Below are 16,236 nucleotides of genomic sequence, written 5' to 3'. Positions count from 1 at the left end.
ACATGGAAATCACATTATTTCTCTGTGAGCAAAGCTACCTAAGTGCCAGAACCAGTGTCCCTGTTTTATCTTTTGAAGCCAGTAGGTGTCAGGCAAACTCATCTCTATGGACCCACAGTCCTCCAGATCGATGCCTTGGCTTACAGAAAACACTTGCAAGGATTTGAGGTTTTACTTATAGCTCATTTCTGAAGACTTTTCATACCAACATTAAATAAACAGGTGGCTCATCAGTGCCACTTCTACGTTCAGGTTAAAAATCCTCCAAGTTTTTTCTAACATCCTTATTCCATGCGTTGTGCTTAAATCTTTGACCATGCCGTGTTTATCTTGTGTCTCATCAGAATGTAGTTAATTACACCGTTTCCCTGGAATAATGCAGTACTCACCACATAAGAGTTCTCGCCAAAACTGGATTTGATAAGGCAGGGCACAGTGGGCCTAGGATAAACTCCGGGAGCGTGGTTACAGTCTGGTGGAGCCGATATACCAGTTGAGGGCACTGGAAAGAAACATTCAGCCTGAGGACAGCCCGCCCACCTGAGGATCCCGGCCTCAGAGGCCATGCCTGAAAACAAAGAGACCAGCCAAGCTGCGCCTGCGCACTGGAGGCTTGGCAGACACGCCCACAGAGCAGCCAATCCCCGAGCGGTGGGGCGGGGCCTGCATCGCCCTCCGCACCCTTCGGGCGCCTATTGGCCAGACTGCCTCAGTCACTACGCCGATTGGTCTCTTGAGCCTGACAGGGTACAGGCAGGCTGCCGGCCCTTCACTTCACCTCAGCGCCGAAGGACTGGACTTCGCTGAACCTCTAGCGCTCCTGGGGACAGGGTGGGCAGTGTGGCAGGACAGCGGGGAGGCTGAAGGGAACGCGTCCTGCACAATTTTGGTAAACTCTTAGCCTGATGGCTTCAAATTCCAGGGTGGGAGGCCCGAAATCCTGTCAAATTTGAGTAACCTAAGTCCTAATCTGAAGCGGGCTTCCGTCTCATCAGCTTCAGGGATTACAAGTCCCTTCACCCACAGAAACACCGAATCGCCTAGTGGTGCGACACTCAAATACCTAGATTAATCCCAGTTCCCCTCAGCCTGAGGCACCCTAAAAAAACCACCTGCAGAGAGACCAAATTTACTCAACCTCGGAGACAGTGAATACCTCAGCCTGGGAGCTCTTAAAACTCTTCCTCCTCAAGACCCTAACTGTCCTGCCTATTGGAGACCTAAAGTCCCTTAATAAGAGACCCCCGATTTCCTCACCCTCACAGATCCCAAGTTTTCTCACCTTGTGCATTCTACATCAGACAAAAGATCCCCAGTCCCCTCTATCTGAGGACATCAGTTACTTCAGCCCGTGGGACCCAGATCTCCTCAAGCCGAGCGACTTCTCCCTTAGTCGTAGAATCTAAGTTATGTCCAGATTTTTCTGAGTGTTCAGGAGGAGATCCTCAAAACCCTTCGTGGAGAAACGTTCCCTCTGCTGCACTGGAACAGAGCCCTGATTTCAGCCTGACCCAAGCACAGCAGTAGGGGTTTCCGGGTCTCCTCGAGAATCCCTCCGTCACCCACAGACACATCCCTCCCAGTGACTTCCCTCAGAGGGGCTGAATTGTAGGGGAACCAAAGAAACCAAATTTAATTCACATTAGGCTGATCTGTCATATCTAGTCAGGATCCGTCCATCCCACCAATACCCTCAACCTGACTTTCCCCTCACCTTTCTACCCTGGACACTCCACCAAAGGCAGGCAGCTCAGGCTCTGGACAGTGGTCTGGGCTATCTCAGCACCTTCTTCTTCCACAGGCACCTTGGTCTTGAGCACTCCAATGGCCATGAGGCCGAACAGGTCGCCAGAGGAGGGCACTGAGGGAAATGCCAGGAGAACAGAGCAGAGGCCCACGGTGAGAGGTGGAGGCGGCAAAGCTGGGCTCGAAGCCAGCTCTATAGGAAGGACATGGCGCTGGTCCCTGAAGCACCACAGACTGCTTGTCTGGGCAGCTGAATGAACTTCCCTGTGACCGTACACAGGATGGGAATGCCTGGTCCTCTCTGAGATGTTGGGGTGGAGTGGGACAAAACAGGACACTAGCTTCTCAACTGCTCTGTGTCCAGGGAGAGCTAAGAAAATACTCAGTGTTTGTTCAGTTAAGCAGGACGCAGTCGGGAAGGAATGTCTTCATCCCTGTCTCACACAGACCATCCAGGAGCTTCAGGCTGTTCCCCGCACAGAAGGTGGAGGAGAAGGCTCAGCTCTAAGGTCTGACTTAGATTAGTAAATCACTGATGAAATCTATTATTTCCCTTAGGCCAAAGATGCTTTCAAAGACATCTCCGTATACTTCTCCAAGGAAGAATGGGAAGAGATGGGAGAATGGGAAAAAATCCGATATAGGAATGTGAAAAGAAACTACGAAGCACTGATTGCTATAGGTAACAGGAAGTGCTGCGTGCCTGTGAGCCTGGGAAACACGAAACAGGTCTTCACCCTTAGGGTTCACTTGGCCCGCTCTTAGGTGGCCTCACCTGCTCACAGTTCCCTTTTGTGTGGAGACTAACCTGGAGGAAATGTTTGCAGTTCTGTACCAGAGGGAGGGTGACCCTGCAGTGCAGAGCTCAGCTCTTGCCTTATTCTAGATTCCCCCAGCCCATCCTACAGATTCTGACTCTGTGACACTTTCCATTGCTTCTATGCTTTGTTTCCCCTTCTTAGAACAAATGTTTTGCTTCTTTCCAGGTTTCAGAGCCACTCGACCAACTTTCTTGCATCCCCGCAGGCAGGTCATCAAGCCCCAGGGAGATGACACTGAGGATTCTGATGAAGAATGGACACCAAGGCAGCAAGGTGAGAGGCCAGGAGGGTGTGGACGTGTCTTCCAGAAACCAGCCTGGGCTTAGGTCTCAACTACATCTCAGCCAGTAGCAAGGAAAACATAATTTTCAGCATTCCAAAGTGGCTGTGGCTGAGTATTGACAGTACCCTGAATGAAGATGAATGTATAGGTTTTCCAGTGTAATTCTCAAAAGTTTTAGCGTTAAAATTTATCATTCTTTTAAAAAAGAATTATCTTGCTAAACATTCTTAGTGAAAGGCAGTTAAACAAACCTTAGAAATAAATTCACCAAAGAGATTGGTTATTGGTTATTGGATTAAATCTCTTCAAAGAGGAAATGATTAACATATTATGTCAAGATACATTATTTGTGTATGTATATAAAGCAAGACCTGTGATCTTCTTACCCTAAGGTTAAACTAATTCTTTATTTTGATTCTGGGAAAGGATTGGAGAGAACTATTTATTCACCATGATCTTTCCCACATTTCACTGACCAGAGATGTCATCAGGTAAATAAAATGAAGTTCACTTTTTATAAAATAGAAGTGAGCAGCTCACTTCCTCTTCTGCTGCTCAAATAGTTTAGAAGAGTTAATCTCCCTGACTGGAGAAAACAGTTTAGATAGTGCTATGATTCTCCATCTATGGATTTTTGTTCTCCCAGATTTTTAAAAATTACTTATTTAGTTTTGGCTGCACTGGGTCTTGGTTGCTGTCCACGGGCTTTCTCTGGCTGCGGTGAGTGTCTTCTCATTGCAGAGCACGTGCAGGCTCTGCAGTTTCTGACACACAGGCTTAGCTGCCCCGCAGAAAGTGGCATCTCCCTGGACCAGCCATCGAACCTGTGTCCTCTGCACTGGCAGGCAGATTCTCATCCACTCTGCACCAGGGACGTCCCTCTGTTCCCTTAGGTTATTAAAACTAGGGAAAGGGACATGAAAACCAAACATTTGGTTGTCTGCAAAGGTTTTGACATAAGGAGAGACTCTTCATAGGGAATACATACGCCTTGGTTCACCATACGCCTGCTCGTCTTTATTTACCTTTTTAACAGTTTCTGAGTGTATGGCACACCGCTGCTAACTATGTACACGTTAGTGTTAGCGGCCGCAGTGCTAATCCCTCAGTCATGGCTGACTCTGGGTACCCATAGACTGGAGCCCACCAGGCTCCTCTGTCCATGGGATTCTCTAGGCAAGAATCCTGGGGTGGGTTGCCATGTCCTGCTCCAGGTGATTTCCCAACCCAGGGATTGGGCCTGCATCTGTTGCATCTCCTGCATTGCCAGTGGATTTTTTACGGCTGAGCCACCGGGAATATATACACACATTGCTGTACAACAAATTTGTAGAAGTGTTACATCTTGCGTGACTGAAGCCCTAACCCACTGAGGAACAATTCTCCAATCATTCCTCCTCATAGACTTTGGCAACCACGATTATATTTTCTGTTTCCATAGATTTGATTAATTTAGATACCTCAGAGAAGTGGAATCAGGCAATATTTGCCTTTTTTGATTGGTTCATTTCACTTAGTATAATATCATCAAGGCCCATCCATGACGTAGCATGTGACAGAATTCTTTTTGAAGGCTTCAAAACATTCCATGTGTGCATGTGGATATAATAGCTATAATATATATCTTATATATAATCCCTATCTTTTATCTCCAATGAACATTTAGATTGCTCACACATCTTGCCCATTGGGAATGATGGGGCAAGAAACATACATGTGCCCACTATTTAGTCAATATCTTGCTTTCAATTTTTTGTGGAAACAAACTCTTGAGTTGGATTGCTAGAACATATAGCAGTTCTAACTTTCTGTGGAAACTCCATACTGTTTCTAGAAAGCTTGCAACATTTTACATTGCCAACAGTAGTGTATAAGGGTTCCAATTTATCCATATCCTTACCAAACTTGCTATTGTCTTCTTATACATATTGCCCATCACAGAAGGTTTCAATTTGCATTTCCCTATTGATTAGTAATATTGAGCATCTTTTCGTATGTTTGTTGGCCATTTGTGTATTTTCTCTGGAGAAATGTCTATTCAATTCCTTCTCTCACTGTTAGTCATCTCAGACTGCCATAACAAAGCAGACTGCATTCCTTAAACCACAGAAATTGGTTTTCTTACAATCCTGGAACTTGGAAATTTGATATCAAGGTGCCATCATGGTCCATCAGGTTCCCTTCCTGGCTTATAGGTAGCCTTCATACTGATGTATGCTTAGTAACCCCGTATCAGATGCATATTTTACAAATATTTTCTACCATCCTATAGGTGGCCTTTTCAACTCTGTTCAGTGTCCTTTGCTGCACAGAGGTTTTAAGATTAATCTCATTTGTCTATTTTTACTTTGTTACTAATACTTGTGCACTTGGCACCATATCTAAGAAATCATTGCTGATTCAGTGTCGTGAAGCTTCACCCTTGTTGTCTTCTAAGAGCCTTATCAAGTCTTGCGTTTAGGTCTTTCATCCATTCTGAGTGATTTCTCTTCAAGATGTAAGATGTTCATTATTTTGCATATGGTTATTTTGTTTCCCCAGCACCATTCATTACAGGCAGTAAACTTTCCCCATTATCTTGACACGCTAGATGAAGATCATTAGACCATGTATCCAAGAGTTGATTTCTGGCTGTCTATTCTGTTCCATTGATTGACATACTGTATTTATGCCAGCCAGCTTCCTCAGTGGCTCAGCAGGTGAAGAATCTGCCTTCAGTGCAGGAGACACAGGAGATGCGGGTTCAATCCATGGGTTAAGAAGTTCCCCTGGAGAAGGCAATGGCAACCCTGTCCAGTATTCTTGCCTGAGAAATCCCCTGGACAGAGGAGCCTGGTGGGCTACAGTCCAAAAGGTCACAGAAAGTCAAGAAGACTGAGCGGCTAAGCACACATGTTTTGCCAAATCCACACTCTTTTGGCTCTTGTACCTTTGTAGTGTGTTCTGAAATCAGAGGCCTCCAGCTTTGCTGTTCTTTCTAAGATTGCTTTGCCTATTTGGGGTGCTCTGGGATTCCGTGTTAACTGTTGGATGGATTTTCTATATCTGAAAAAAATTCCATTGGGATTTTAATAGGAATTGCATTGAATCTTTAAATTGCTTTGGGTAGTATGAACAGCTTAATAATATTAAGCCTCTAAATCCATAAACATGAGACACCTATCGATTATTTCTGTCGGATTCCTTTCAGCAATATTTTGTAGTTTTCAACATGAGTCTTTCATCTCCTTAAGTTTATTCCTAATTACTTCATTCTTCTCAATGCTATTATAAATAAGATTCTTTGTCCAGTGGCTAGGACTCCACACTCCCAATGCAGAGAACTTGGGTTCAGTCCCTAGTCAGGGAACTAGATCCCACATGCCGCAACAAAAGTCCTGGAAAAAACAATGAAATAAAAATAAATATATTTTCTTAATTTATCTCTTGAATATAGCTTTAAAAAAATAAAAAACAAATAGTATTGTTTTCTTATTTTCCTTTGTGCAATGGTCATTCTTCATGCATGGAAAGATATTTGAGTGTTGATTTTGTACCGTGAAACTTTCTCTGCAGGAATTTTGTGTGTTTGGATTAAAAGATTTTTCTGCACATAAAACCATGCCCCTGTGAGCAGACAGAATTTTACTTCTTTCTTTCCAAATGGAAGCCTTTTGTTTCCATTTCTAACCTACAGCGCTGGCTAGGAGTTCTAATATTATGGTGAACAGAAATTTGATAAAGGGCATCCTTGGCTTTTCTCTTGATCTTTATCACTGATGACTATGATGTTAGAGGTAGACTTTCAATATATGACCTTTATTATATTGCAGTCACTTCCTCCTATTCCTACATTGTTGAGAACTTTTGTCATGAAAGACTATTAAATTTATTAGATATTTTATGAAAAGCAGATGAGGCACGGATGAAGTTTCATATATTTTTTTAATTTTAAGAAAACTATGTAATACTCCCAGTGGAACCATGGGAGTTGATGATACAGAAATCATTTTCCATTCCTCCTTTGGTAATCATTGTCTTTGTCACTCTCTGGCTTAGAATTATGTGTCCTTAATTAGAATACACAGAGTTTGGAAACATTTACCAACCAAAACACTGATTCCCATTGTTTTTTAGGTAAACCTTCTTCGATGCCCTTCAGAGTGGAGCACAGTAAACACCAGAAAGTGAATATTTCCCAAATCCTGTTGCCAAAATAACCTCCTCATGGATCCAGTCACAGGTGAGAATAGCAGAAAACACAGAGATTCTGGAGACCGCTGCCTTCCTGTCCTGAATCTTTAGCACAATGTCTGATATCATCACCATCTTTGCAGTTAGTAAGAACAACAGCAGTAGTAGGTTGTTCTGTTGTTACATTATTTTCATAATATTTTAGACTTCAAGTATTTTATGTGAATAAACTTGCTAAACCTTAAATCAATCCTACAGTACCTATAAGCAGGTATAGAGCTATCACCATTATAGACACACACACAAAAAAAGGTAAGAAACATTTGATTATATACCTGAGACCACAGTATCACTGGAAGTGCAATCTAAACCAATGCACATTCTCTAAACACCTTACAAACTGATTAAAACTTCCATAGTTCTATGAAGCTTATTCATACATCTTTATATCATTCATCTGAGAGATGTTTTCAACCTCAGTTTTTTGTGCTTTGCTAGGGAGGGATATGCTAAGACATTTGACTAAGGGAAGGTTAAGGACATGCTGGGAAGTTTGTAGAGTGGACAGTCCAAGATGAAGAAGGAGACAGGATCCCTACCTCAGAGCCTCCCACTCCAATAAGAGGAAGCAACTTGCAACCCTGATAAGCCTCAGGTTTATGACTGAAAAGCAACAAATAGGAAAGTAACAGAAGGACTTCACATAGATTACCTGCTTTTGAGTAGAAACTCATCATCTGGGCATCATTTCAAATGCTCATTCTTTTAGGAGGGACTAACAACTCCTCCCTCTGAGATCTAACTAGGCAACTCTCCTGTTTGGAATCATGTGTTTAGCCTGCCCCTGTGTTGTGAGGTTTGAGATCCTAGCCCACACCCATTAGTTCTCAGAAGTCCAGGCCCACCTCAAAGCCCCTAAGTGCCCCCTGAATGGTTCGTGAGTGAGTGACTCCACATTTAGGCATTCATCTAGGAGTAGAAAGGTCAAAGGATGCTGAAGATAGTATCTGTGAGCTGCACTTGAAATATAGTGGCAGTTTAGGGAATAAATTGATACGTAAGGGATGTACGTTCACGTTCTTACTGTATTAAATACCTCACACAACAATTTGTTGAAGGTTATTAAATTTCATGCCCATTGTAATATTAAGAATTAGGCTGTATACCAATTCATGGATCAGGAAACTGAGTAGAACCAGCTAGTCATACAGCCTTGTTCGAGGAGAACTGACGAGACCAGCTACTTTAATTCCAAACATTGTCGCTAGGACATGGCCACCTGCAGCTTTCATCTCATTTCCTTTCTTGTCTAAATGTGTTTCTGCCAATCGTCTTTTCTCTTCTTAATCTCACTGCTCTGTCACCTTGTTTTCCACATGTGTTTTGTCCCCTCTGTAATTTTCCATACGTCCTCGTCCGTCAAAGGGCCACTATTAAGAGAAACCCCCCGGATCACTCTACCAGCCCTTACCCTCTTCTTTCCCTGACCTCCAGCTTTTCTCCCTGCCTTGCTCTCACTTTTATGCAGAAAGTTGAAGGGGAAGAACCTTAAGATATGAATTCTAGTTTTGATTCACTATCCACCTAGGTCCTTATTTTACACTCCAGTGTTCAGACCCCCTCCCCCCATATCAGGTATTTCCAAGAATTGTCAAAGTATTAACTAAAGTCATGCATGTGAAAACACTTCATAAAGTCCTAAAGAACTAAAGAAATGCATGTTGTCTTTTACTCACATGGAAGAGAATGTCCAGGGAACGATTAAGTAATGAATCTAGTTTGAAGGAATTGCCGGGAGCAGCAGAATCACTGAAGACAAGTGGCTCCAAGCAGGCTCAGAATCCAGTGCCCCATCACAGAAAAGCGAGGACCCCTGGACAGCACCCCAGACAAAAAGCCGGTAAGAGAAATTTGGGGAGTTCCTCTAATTAGTTCCTCTAATTCCTGTAGAAAAACTAATAAGCATGGCCTAGGTGTGTGGCATGGACTTTGGGTAGGCGGGGTTTCAGCTGGACTGATCTGAGACATGAAGTTAGCACTGGGGCATTGGGAAAATCTTATACATTTTCTGAGATCCTGAATGCTATCTGTAAAATGAGGATAAGGATACATAACTCATACAGTGCTTGAAAGCCTTACATTAAATGCAAAAGTCTGACACCTACAAGTAGTTCAGTAAATCCAACTGTGATAAGAGGAACCGTGTTTTGTTCGTGTTCATGCCCAGACCTCTGCTCAATGCCTTACTTGTCATGAGCCCTTAACACATATTTTCTGAGTAGATGTGTCGGTGAACTATTACCTAAGTAGGAAGGTTGGGAAGTTAAACCTACTAACGGGAAGTGCAGGATGCTATCACTGAACTGGGCATCTGTGGTCAGTGGCGCCTCAGTCTCCTGAACCTGTAGTTAAAGGGAGAAGAAAGAAAATGTAGAGAAGGGACTCCCTGGTGGTTAAGAGGTTAAGACTCCACGCTTCCACTGCAGGAGGTGTGAGTTCCATTCCTGGTCAGGTAACTAAGATCCCACAAGCAATACAGTCTGGCCGAGAAATAAATAATGGAACATGAAAACATAAAATTACGAAAGTACAAGTTTGAAAAATACATATAAGAAAATTTTAACAAAGTGTAGAGATGGACAGGTAGGAGATCTCACACTTTCTGATAAAATGGGGCTAACTCCCCAGACCCCACCAGCCTTGCTGAGCTTCTGTTCTCCATCTTAGAACTCAGAAGAAAGGAGACTGGAGTGAAGAGGTACAGTCTACGGGAAAGAAAGGGCCACGTGTACCAAGAGGTCAGCGAGCCCCAGGATGACGACTACCTCTGTGAGTGACCCCGCTGGCCCACTCACGGAGAAGGGGCTACGAGGCCTTGGTCCACTAACCTCACCTCACCATTTGGTCCCCCGGCCATCCCCTTCCTCTATGACTTGGGGTGCAGGATCGAGGCCAAATGCCATGAATGCCCTAGTTCTTTATGAAGGTCATTACGACCAGCAACATCACTGTACCTCCTCTCATTCCCTGTTCTCACCTCCAGATTGTGAGGAGTGTCAGAACTTCTTCATCGACAGCTGTGCTGCCCATGGGCCCCCAACATTTGTAAAGGACTGTGCAGTGGAAAAGGGGCATGCCAATCGCTCAGTCCTCACGCTGCCCCCTGGGTTAAGCATCAGACTGTCGGGCATCCCTGACGCTGGGCTTGGAGTGTGGAACGAGGCATCCGATCTGCCGCTGGGCCTGCACTTTGGCCCCTATGAGGGCCAGATCACAGATGATGAAGAGGCCGCCAACAGTGGATACGCCTGGCTGGTGAGAAGCACCCGTTTCCCTGTCCTCTGGCCTCTAATCACTTGTACGTGGTGGGGGGTATTTCATGTCTACATATGAGGATGCAGATGGTGATAACACGGTCGGCAAAGACACAGTCAGCCCTGTGTACTGTGTGCCGTGGGCGTGAACAGAGGACTTCCATCTAAAGGCCAGAGGAGAGGAGGGAACACAGTGTACAGACACTCAGACCTCTATCTAAAGCTCAGAGGAGAGGTGGGAACACCTTGGTACACACTCACAGGACTTCCATCTAAAGGTCAGAGGAGAGGTGGGAACAGAGTGTACAGACACTCAGGTCCTCTATCTAAAGGTCAGAGGAGAGGTGGGAGCACAGTGTAGAGATACACAGAAGTGACTCCTCCCTTGTGGAACCCTTGCCTTCAATGAACCAAGAGACTCAGACTTGGAATGATGAGTAAGGAGCTTACCGTGTGGTCCGACAGGCAGTTGAATCCATGCAGGCTGAAAAGCACCAATGACTACACAGGGAAATAGCTCTTCTATTGCTTCCTACCAAAAAAAAAAAAAAGAGGAAAGCTTGTAACTCTTTCTCTGACACTCAGATCACCAAAGGGAGGAACTGCTACGAGTATGTGGATGGAAAGGACACGTCTTGGGCCAACTGGATGAGGTGAGTGCAGTGAGTCTGCGGTGTGTAGACATTGAGACGCCCTCCATCCCACGCCCCTTTCCGTCTCAACCCGGCTCCCTCAAGAGCTTTCACATCTCTTGTCCTCTTTTCCCTCCATATCATGCTCTTTCATTTCAAAAGACACTGGAAAGAAGGAAATAAAAATATGGCATGTGCCGTCAAGATACAAGTCTATATGCTGAACAAAACTGGTGGACTTGAAAACAACTTGAAGCGTTGAGATTCACCAGGGACACTTTAACTCACTTAATGGACACTTACCACACCCTTTATGGTTCAGTTTAGACAGTGAACATCAGTACTGAAGCAGATCACACAACCCATGTCCTTTTGGAGAACATACTGCAAACAGACATTAGCCAATTGATTTTAGGAACAGTATCCTTACTTTTTCTATCTTTGAGTAACTGCACAGCGCCAGGATAACCTAACACAGGAGACCTTGACTCTCTGTGGGCAACAACCTCCTCAGGCTTGGTTCCCGTGAGAAGCGGGCCCTGAGGCCTCAGAAGGAATGGGGGGCAGCTTGGCCCTGAGCAGGGCCATTCTCTGAGGGCCTCTCCTTTCATCAGGGCAGGCAGACAGTGAACAGACTATTACTGTTCCGTGTCTCAAGCTATATCAGAGCTCTCTCCAAGTTTCCATGGGAGGGGGTGGGCAAGCGAATAGGACCCTGGATACATGTGGGGAGATGGGAGAAAGCCTCGGGAGAGACGGCAGGCTGGGGTGAGTGCTGAGGGCTGCATGTTAGCCAAGAAGTACCAAGTCCTGTGGATGAAAGAGAACTTAATTCAGAGTTTAGAGGAGCTGAAGGTCACCAGCCTCACGGACAGTCCAGGTGGAGATGAGTCTGGAACTGGGCTATGTAAAATGGCTACTTAGGTAAGGAGAGAAAAGCATGGGAATTCACATGGCCTGGTCGAAGGTGTGAACAGAAGGTCCACATGAGGGGCGGACGCAGAGGCGGAAGGCAAGGAACTGGGCATGGGCGGACAGTGGAGGGCACTCACCACCTGAGATTTCTTTCCCTTTCCCGGCCTCGACCCCAGGTATGTGAACTGTGCCCGGGACGACGAGGAGCAGAACCTGGTGGCCTTCCAGTATCACGGGCAGATCTTCTACCGAACCTGCCGGGTGGTCAGGCCGGGCTGTGAGCTGCTGGTCTGGTACGGGGACGAGTATGGTCAGGACCTTGGCATCAGGCGGAACAGCAGGGGGAAGAGTGAGCTCGCGGCTGGGAGAGGTGAGTGTCTCCCCTCTTCCAGCACCCCACCCCATCCTGGGAGCCTCCGTGGTCCGATTTCGAAGCAGAGGACAATCCAGTCCACAGTCAGTTGAGTTGCAATTAAAATGCCTCAGAGTTTCGTTCCTTTCATATGATTGTTAGGAAAAATTTTATATTAAAAATATTCTAATTTTTAATATTTCATGCAGAAAAATGTGCAACATCACCTTCTGCTGAAAGACTTAGAAGCAAAAAGCAACATTTCTAGCACCTACCAGCTCTCTGCCCTGTATTTGTTTCTGCTTAATTTCCTCCCATTTCTAAGCGACACGTGTACAGTGATGCGCATTCAGTTACTGTTCCAGTCTGTTGTCATGTGAGTTCACGCTCTGTGCCAGACGGGGCTCCACGCACCAAAACAGACAGAACCACTGGGGCAGCAGGGGCTTCATACCAGACAGGGGCTGGTGCTGAGGAAAACCAGCGCAGGGAACGTGCCTCGGGTCAGCGTGAGCAGAGGGTAGGGTGCGGGGCAGGACGGTGCGGCAGGGTCTCTGCAGAGATAAGACCTGCGGGGAAGGATTCCAGGCAGGGGAGCAGCCAGTGCCTCAGCCCCAGGGCCGGGAAGCGAGGCCATGCCGGGGTTGCGGGAGGAAGCACAGAGGGAGAGGAAGGAGGCTGGACGGGACACGGAAGCCTCAGGGCCTGTGTCCACGCGCAGGCCCCAGGGGTCCTCCTGGGTGACACAGAACAACCGCAGGCTTTCAGCTGCAAGCAGCATGTTCTCTGTGGTAAGAAGATGTTTTGGTTCACTTTTGGGAAGAGACAGCAGCGGGGAGTCCCCTCAGAGGTCAGTTCATTGCCAGACATGAGGGGAGAGTGGGTTGGCTGAAGATACTTGGGAGTGAGGGTGTGAAGGGTCTGACTGGACATGTATTTTTAAACAGGGATTCCTAATGCATGTTAAGTGGATTAAGCCTGAATGAATTAAATGAGGTATGAATACTGGTGAGGCTTGAGAAAGGATATGCCTTTATTTTATGATTTATGGGAAACTGAAAGAGGAGCAATTTGTGAATCGGTTTGGGCAGCAGGAGCCAGAACTGTAGTCAGTGGGACCTGAGTCGCTCGGTCTCATCGAGGCTCAAACCCACTTCCTGCAGAGATCGGCACAAAGGCTGCTCTTTCAACAAGGAACCACAAACTCAGATTTACCCACACCTGCTCTACCCACCCCCTGTGCAGCATCCCATATGCAGAGAGCTCCAGGTCAGGCGCCCCTAACGTAATAGACATCTTCCCCCCACAGGGAGCCTCTCAGGAGATTTCACCTAAGTCATCAAGTCTTATCCCTCATTAGGGTAAATACCTGTGGCCATTGTGACGTGACTTTTCAGACACTTACGCGCAGGGAAAGTCCCTGCAGATCCACCTCTATCAGGAGAGACGCTGCCTCTGATGCAGCTGGAAGGTCCCTATCTGGGTGATATGTAGAAAAGGACCCTGACACCTGATTCCTGGATTTCTGTAGATGCAGAGAATAAGAGTGGAATTGAAAAGTGGACTGTAAAGGCACTTGATGGGAGACAGATCGTGCACTGTCAACACTTAGATGATCAGTGGGGAGGGTCTGACCACAGCAAACCAGCTACCTGACCAAAAGCTTCCTCTTTCAGCAGAACCGAAGCCCAAGATCCACCCATGTGCCTCCTGCTCTCTGGTCTTCTCCAGCCAGAAATTCCTCAGCCGACACATCCAACGCAGTCACCCCTCTCAGACCCTCCTGAGACCATCTGAAAGAGACCTCCAACCAGAGGATCCCTGCCCAGGCAGTCAAAATCAGCAATATTCAGATCCACACAGCCCGAGCGACAAACCTGAGGATCAGGAGGCCAAGGACAGGCCCCAAGCTTTGCTGAAAAGCGTAAGGCTGAAGAGGATTTCAAGGGCCTCTTCCTACTCACCCGGAGGACAAATGGGGGGTTCTGGGGTGCATGAGCGAATGAAAGACGAGCCCAGCACAAGCCAGAAACTGAATCCAGAGGACACAGGCACATTGCTCACAGGGGCAGGGTTCTCAGGGATTATGAGGGTCACATGCAGAGAGTGTGGGCAAGGCTCCCAGGACAGGTCAAGTCTCATCACACATGAGAGGACACACACAGGGGAGAAGCCTTATGTTTGCGGGGAGTGTGGGCGAAGCTTCATTCAGAAGTCAGATTTCATCAGACATCAGAGGATACACACAGGGGAGAAGCCCTGTGTTTGCAGGGCCTGTGGGCAAAGCTTCCGTCAGAAGTCAGATTTCATCAGACACCAGAGGACACACACAGGGGAGAAGCCCTATGCTTGCGGGGAGTGTGGGCGAAGCTTCAGTGATAAGTCAGTCCTCATCAAACACCAGAGGATACACACAGGTGAGAAGCCCTATGTTTGCAGGGAGTGTGGGCGAAGCTTCAGACAGAAGTCCCTCCTCATAAGCCACCAGAGGACACACACAGGAGAGAAGCCCTATGTTTGCGGGGAGTGTGGGCGAAGCTTCCATCGGAAGGCCCATCTCATCACACACCAGAGGACACACACAGGGGAGAAGCCCTATGTTTGCGGGGAGTGTGGGCGAAGCTTCAGTGATAAGTCAGTCCTCATCACACACCAGAGGATACACACAGGGGAGAAGCCCTATGTTTGCAGGGAGTGTGGGAGAAGCTTCAGTCAGAAGTCCCTCCTCATCACCCACCAGAGGACACACACAGGGGAAAAGCCCTATGTTTGCAGGGAGTGTGGGCGAAGCTTCAGTCAGAAATCCGACCTCATCAAACACCAAAGGACACACACAGGGGAGAAGCCCTATGTTTGCGGGGACTGTGGGCGAAGCTTCAGTGATAAGTCCAATCTCATCAGACACAAGAGGACACACACAGGGGAGAAGCTCTACGTTTGCAGGGAGTGTGGGCGAAGCTTCAATCGGAAGGCTCATCTCATCACACACCAGAGGACACACACGGGGGAGAAGCCTTACGATTGCAGGGAGTGTGGGCGAAGCTTCAGTCGGAAGTTCCTCCTCATCACCCACCAGAGGACACACACAGGGGAGAAGCCCTATGTTTGCAGGCAGTGTGAGTGAGTCATGAGCAACAAACCACACCTTAACCACAGGAGGATTTCTGCAGCCACCCCATGCCTCAACTCTAAGGGGGCCTCAGAGGAGGCCTGTGACCCCTTACTGTCCCCACGAGTATGAGGAGAGAATTCCCAGGTGGTCCAGGGGTCAAAACTCCAATGCAGAGACCCATGTTCAGTACCTGCTTTGGGAACTAGCTCCCACATGCTGCAACTAAGACACGCCACAGCCGAATAAATAAATATATAATAAATATTTTAAAGAAAGAGTGTGATAAGCACAGAATTACTTGTTAAATAGACCTTCCACTTTCATGACATGAGAGGAGGTAGATAAACAGCAGAGGGTTTCTTAAGTGTTCTGGAGATGTTCATGCCAATTGCCTTCGTGGTTTTTTAGGTCCCCTCTTCTAATAAATTTTGTCTCCAAACAAATCTGAATCCCAGACTATGTACTCATTCCCCCCTTAACACTGACAGCATTGGGGTCCAGTTAGCTGAACCCCTGAGAAGGCATAATTCTGGAGCCAACTCAGTTAGGTCACTGGACAGTCAATCCTTGGTCCAGCGAGAGGAATGCAGAGTGGAGTCAGACTCACCAGGGAAGGGAATTCCCCGGCCTCCTGGGAAGTGGGGCCTCTCCTCCTTATAGACCCCGGCTCTCCTTTGGCCTCTCCTGGTGGCCCTCTGGTTCCCTCTGACTTCTGTAGCCGCAAAGGTGAAGGCCACGTGTACATGTGTGTGTGCGCGCATGCGCCTGGCTCAGTATGGGCCGTCTGGTCTCTGCCGCTCCCTCAGGTCATCACAGCATCTGGACTCCAGATTCGACCACAGGGGTCCAGTTCTCAGCTCTGCCCTCTGCAGCTGCGTGAGCTGGGGC

At 46.9% G+C, this 16,236-nt stretch overlaps 1 protein-coding gene across 1 annotated transcript; it reads left to right on the top strand.

Annotated features, from left to right (window-relative positions):
* The first annotated feature begins 1,830 nt into the window (after positions 1-1,830).
* Positions 1,831-15,360, top strand: LOC136161884 (histone-lysine N-methyltransferase PRDM9-like). Its single transcript, XM_065927014.1, has 10 exons — positions 1,831-1,906; positions 2,312-2,428; positions 2,733-2,840; positions 6,967-7,016; positions 8,767-8,923; positions 9,751-9,852; positions 10,067-10,338; positions 10,923-10,990; positions 12,061-12,254; positions 13,916-15,360. The coding sequence occupies exons 1-10, from the start codon at positions 1,831-1,833 to the stop codon at positions 15,358-15,360; spliced, it is 2,589 nt and encodes an 862-aa protein (XP_065783086.1).
* Positions 15,361-16,236: the final 876 nt, after the last annotated feature.

This window comes from Muntiacus reevesi, chromosome 2 (assembly GCF_963930625.1).
Source record: "Muntiacus reevesi chromosome 2, mMunRee1.1, whole genome shotgun sequence".
Classification (NCBI taxonomy): Eukaryota; Metazoa; Chordata; class Mammalia; order Artiodactyla; family Cervidae; genus Muntiacus; species Muntiacus reevesi.
The sequence above is the reverse complement of the archived record's forward strand: the minus strand, read 5'-3'. Positions and strand labels throughout refer to the sequence as shown.